Raw genomic sequence first — 6000 nt, 5'->3', positions numbered from 1 at the left:
GTCATCAGATTATGATCCCGACGAACTCATGTTTATTTCTGTCTCAGAAAATTTAACTGCATTTTCGATCCACCATAAACTATGCATTGTGAATTTGAGTCTACGTTCTTATATTAGATTTATTGTTGTATTAGTTTTGTTGGAGTTAGGAATAAGTTTGATAATTTTATGGAAAAGCCGCATTTGTTGGTTGAATTTATCACACATGCAGTTCAAAATAAAACAACAGACGTTGTTCACCTATTGCCATTTAACTAGAATTTTCTTTTGTTTTTATGATTGCTCCTAGTCGAATATAATATAAGTGAGTTACATTAATTATTACTTTTCCGTCGTCCCATCTGCTCTTGTGCTTTGTATTGAAAACCCTTATCAAAGTAGGAAATTAGTCAAAAATTACAAAATTATTTATGTTTCCTTTACCCGTTCATCACTTGAATTTTCAGTCTCAATTTCACTACGATAAATGTGCGCTATTTGATAAATTGTTGTTGAAAGCTTCAGTAAATGTAACTTCTTGACTATCGATTGGATCAAGGTACTCAAAACAAATCGCTCAAAATCAAAGCCCAAATGTAGCAATTGGTTTCCCGCATTTGGGACATTGTAAACACAATGTTTAAATAGCAATGTTGACTGAAATGTTACCCCTTTAGTCTCCTTTCTAATCGTATCGCACTGTGCCCAATTAAAAATAAATAAAAAAACATATCTAAGTAAAGGTATGTCCATACTAGTTTCGGTGTAAACTGGTGTAGGTGTTGTTTTGTAAAGTGTAAATCATTATTAGATATACATAAACAGAGGGATGTTTGTCAATTTATTATTACACTGCTATTACTTAGAATATAAAAAACTGTTATAAAAGTGGAATATTAGTAAAAGACATGTTTAATGTTATTATACGTAGATTGAAACCAGTTTGGTATGTAAAAATCAAGATAACTTACTCGAGAAATTTCTCGTAGCCAACATCGTGGTTAAAATGGCACCCTGAAATAATTAATATTTACGTTTCTCACTGTTTCTATGAACAGTGAAATTCACTAACCTTCAATTTGCGGCGTGCATTGAATTTCTTCAAACAATCCACAGTCTCTTGTCGGTGAACCACCGAAGCAACTCTTTCTCTTTGCTGAAAGCGAATAAATGTGAAAAATTCGCTTTACTCTGTTAGCAATAATTCGAGTAATCGATCAAAGTAATTCCATGTGACAATTTGAATGATTAACTCAAAATTAAATATCGTAAAGCATCGAACACTCACGCAAATCCATGGATGTTTCAGAGCGTCGGCGGCCGTGATCCGTTTCGATGGGTTGACGGTGAGCATTTGATTGATGAGATTTTTCGCCTCCGGTGTCACGGTATCCCATTCTGGACTCGGATACTGAAATTCAATGTTTTCTGGTAACACGTTGCATACTCAGTTTCCCACTGGGATCAGTTTTATTGAAATTAGTTACCATTAAGTTACTGCATTCAATATCAAATCGATATTGACATTCAAAGGATTAATAATGGACATTTTAATCATGAAACGTCTGGTGCGCGTTTTGGCACTGTTTCAGAAATAGCTAGACACTTAATGGAACGTTATTTTGATATGCAAATGATATTTGAAATTCATGGAGATTGTCAACTATGGAAATCAGATACTATGGAAATAATTGCTAATTCTGCATTTCATAACTTGCCCGTTTCATAACAACAAATTATGTTATACTGATGAAGGTCTGATTGAAGACGTTGCTGGGAAATGGTGAAATTTTGATGTTTCAGAGTAGATTGGATTTTATATACAGCGTGTCCCAATAAGGGTAAAGAGCAGCTGTATCTCGACAACGGTAAGGACTAGCGGTTTGTTGTTTGGCGGTAAAGTTGACATAAAAATGACTGGATAATGTATTTAAGTTCTTAGCTCGAGCCCTAGGGGGCGTAACTTCTACTACAAAACAAAAAAGTCTTGGTATCTCGGAAAAGGGGGAGATGAGCCATAACTTTAAAAAATCATTTGAGATCTTGGGTAATACCGCATTATTTACTTCTTTGACATTATTTTGCATTTATCAGAATAAAAGACAGGGAGGCCCTTGCAGTTTTCAGTACCTACTTACATTTAATATCTCCTGAACCACTTAACCGATTTCACTATTTTTGGCCTTGTTTGAAAGATGATTTTAATGTATTTTAAAAGCCGTTTTTCATTAAGCCGATTAAATACAAAATCCACCACAAACTGATAAACTTTTTGTTAGCAAAAAGTAAAGTGTTGTCTAGAGAATCATATCATATCAATCATATAGAGTGGTGAGCTAATGCATGTCTCTTAATAAGTAATTTATTAACAAATAAAAAAGTAGGTATTAGTCTTTAATAAATATTCTAGGACTTGTGACTTTCTTATACTTATGTTGAAGTATTTTTGAACTCAGGTTAAAGGATAAAATGTTTCAGTATCTTTGCGAATATTTCCTTGAACTGATCCATTCATTAAATGTATATCCGCTTATTTTTAAAATGTGAACGTTTTTAGAATTTTGATTTCTTGACAATCGGTTCCGCTTTTGGCAATGTATTCGTGCACGTTTCCCAATTTCAGGCTGTAATACGCTAATATAGTGAAACCGGTAAAATACATGGTAATTCACGGTCGATGGCGTATTAGACGTTAATCGACAACGCGATGCACGATCTTGTTGAAAATTTATACCACTTAGTAATATTGGATTACAACGCAATTTAGATGCACCTAATGTTAAAAATTTGTCTCTGGGCCATTAACACTCTAGGCTTGAGCCTCACAAACACCATTTTCTGTGGTGTTTTGTTAGTGGTCTTCTAGCTTGAAACACAAACGACTCTAATTTTCCATTTTATTATTTTTTTGCGAATTAGACACTTTAATTCTAGGAACATAATTTCGTGGTCTTCCCGAACATCGACTAATATACAGGGTATTTTGTATGTAGTATAAGACACTCGGTATGATTTAGAACAATATGGGGTTTAGGCAGAGAGGTTTCAGAACCCTGACCTAAAATAGGAGATTTCCAAGTTCCAAATCGCGATGCAATAAAAGGTTTCTTGCAATCAATATTATTTAATATTTGGGAAACCGCTTTAGATATGTTTCTTCTAATACGCCATAGACCGTGAATCACTCTGTACATTGAAGGCATAATAGAATAATTTATATATAATAAAGACACAATTTAACAATCTGGATACAAAAAAGGTTTGGAATAGACAAAATCTCTTCCAAATGTAAAAATGCGTCAACTTTTACTGTTAAAACTTACTACTTATACTGGATACCGGGTGCTTTTTATACACTTCCCAAATTTCAAAAGACTCTTTACTGCACTATTTAAACAAAATTTGGTATTTTGATCAATTTCGAGGAAAAAAAAAACACTTAACATGTAATTGCCATAATTTACATGCCACTATTTTTTTTAAACAACACGAACCTTTATGATTTAGTTATTAGATTTGTGCGGGCAATGTTCTTATAACCACTGGCTAAAAATCTTAGAAACAGTAATAGTAATAATAATTAATCATATACACCAACGCCAAAATACGCTCGGAATTCCAAATATTTTTAAAAAAATTTAACAATCAGTTAGGAAAATATTTAACTCTTGCATTATGCCTGTATTCTGGACACATCCCAGTCATTTGAACATTTGAAATGTGTTATTCTTGAATTGTTTGTCCTGTATTTTCAAAAAATGCGATTTTTTAAAAATAGTTGAGGACCAAATGAATCTTAGCTTTTTAATTAATTAGTTCTTTCTTTCTCCCAAAAAATTCTTTGGGAGAGCAAAACATTTGAAAAACTTACCCCAAAAAAGGAATTGTTTTTGAATAGAAAAATATTCTGTTAAACATACTGCTAACAAATATGATGGAAATATTTCATTCTATACGAATTTCATCAACACAACGCGATTTACAATATTTTATCGTGGTTAATTCTTGCTCCAAATAGTTGATTCAATTAAATTTAGATAGTTACTTTTACAATTTATTTTCATTTTATGCTAATCAAATGAGAAATTATTGAGTTTGAAAATATTTAAATTAATTTGCTTGCCTGATTTGTTCGGATGTTGACAACAAGCCCTGAAGATTAATGGAATAAGAATTAAGATGAAATGTGGTTAAAAGTAGATTTTATGAATATATTTGTTCACGGTCCGTTACTTCCTAGCAATTATAGTTAACATGAACTCCACTGATCAGGATATTTGAATTAAGTTAATATTTTTCTTAATATTTAACTTCCCAATAGTCTTTCTCCAAATAAATGACCTCCCTTTTGAATCGCTCCGTATATCATTTTTTTTTCAAGAGACACTTTTTTTTTAAATAGATTTCTGAAGCAGAAAAAGTCGCAATAGAGTATTAACGATACAATGCATTACACAACACTTACACTGGAAAAAGCAAGAATCAATGAAAACCAGAAACTGCTAATAGTAAGCATTGATGATTTATATTTGCGCTTTGGCGCCACACATTTTAATAAAGTCCAGCAGTTTTTTTTTCTAAAAAACGGATATTTGTTCGAACGAATACTGTTTCTGTTAAACTCCACAACAATCAAAAAGATGACTGCTCTAGTATACTGACTTTTTCTTTAAATGGTTCCATTTCATGCAATTGTTAGGATGTGTGAAGGGAAATGGGCGTTGAATAGAAACCCATAACAAAACCACGATACTTCCTACCAAATATAATGAAAATAAAGACTTATGGGTACTTACATCATAAGCTCCTGCTTTAATTTGTGCATAGAGCCGATGTTGATCCTCATCCCAAAACGGCGGATAGCCAACCAAGAGAATGTAGAGAATGACGCCGCATGCCCAGATATCGACCGGCTTTCCGTAGGGTTCCTTTTTCAACACTTCGGGAGAAAGATACCCTGGAGTTCCAGCGAAACCAAACCACGCCTGCTGTTCACCCTGCACCTCGATAGCTAAGCCAAAATCAGCGAGCTTTACGGCGGCTCCTTTCGCTTTGCTAGCCAGAAGCAGATTTTCTGGCTGGAAAACACGTCGAATTTCACATATCCAGTCGGTTCTTTGCATGCAATTATTATTGGCTTACCTTGAGATCTCTATGTACAACACCATTTTGATGGCAATGATTAACGGATTCTAAAATTTGTTGGATACAATGGGAGGCATCTGCTTCCGAGTAAAATTCTCGGGCTACGATGTCTTCGAACAACTCGCCGCCCGTTACCCTGTAAGTTAAAAATGATCTACTTTAGTTTACGGTTCCATCAAATCGTTATTTTAATAAAGTTAATTATTAACTTAACCGGAAAAATCGGGTTATTTATCGAAACGTTTTATTTCTCATTGAACTCAAAAATCACATTGAGGTTTTGGGTAATTTGAGTGATTTTGTTTATTAGATTTTCGCTCGTAGTTTTTGAGACGGAGAACACAGAGGAAACCTCATTGAAAAAACGGATTTTACTGTAAAGACAAGGCTTATATAATAGATGGAAACTAGAAGGCCTCAATGCATTTCCGATTCAATAAATCTCAGATCAAGCATTATTTGCTTAGATTACCACAACACGAAACGTCATCTATTTATAATCAACCATATAATTTATACTAATAGTGTATGTTTCATCCACCAGATATTGATTAAGTTGTAATTCTAGTTCATTATGTCGTAAAATAAATGGAGCTCAGAACAGACAGGTAAATGAATAATAGAAATATTTTAATCTGCTTGATTTAATGTGAACGATTCACTCTGTTCAACTGAAAACCCTCTTCTTGAAAAATTCAATTACTGTAACAGTATTAGCACTCACAAGATTTTCCATCTAGAGTATTTTTCTGAAAATGTAATTTCGACTCGATTTGCCAGAGCTTTATGCGAATAAATATTAGATATTTGAAGTCATGATTCATACCAGGCATGACTCAGCTATTGAATTGCCGTTACGAAATCACGCTTTATAGC

At 33.3% G+C, this 6000-nt stretch overlaps 1 protein-coding gene across 1 annotated transcript in view; it reads right to left on the bottom strand.

The window, feature by feature from the left end:
- Positions 1 to 950: 950 nt before the first annotated feature.
- LOC125505699 (calcium/calmodulin-dependent protein kinase type II alpha chain-like) overlaps positions 951 to 6000 on the bottom strand; it is a gene marked incomplete at its 3' end in the record, with an annotated part of 35022 nt that continues 29972 nt past the window's right edge. The window contains 5 exon segments of the mRNA XM_048670019.1: positions 951 to 993; positions 1052 to 1135; positions 1268 to 1390; positions 4776 to 5057; positions 5122 to 5260. Coding sequence (XP_048525976.1) covers positions 951 to 993; positions 1052 to 1135; positions 1268 to 1390; positions 4776 to 5057; positions 5122 to 5260 — 671 coding nt within the window.

The sequence above is a fragment of the Dendroctonus ponderosae genome, unplaced genomic scaffold, assembly GCF_020466585.1.
Source record: "Dendroctonus ponderosae isolate FM_Combo_2020 unplaced genomic scaffold, Dpon_F_20191213v2 Dpon_F_20191213_93, whole genome shotgun sequence".
In the NCBI taxonomy this organism is placed as follows: domain Eukaryota; kingdom Metazoa; phylum Arthropoda; class Insecta; order Coleoptera; family Curculionidae; genus Dendroctonus; species Dendroctonus ponderosae.
This window is presented reverse-complemented; position numbering and strand designations above follow the sequence as displayed.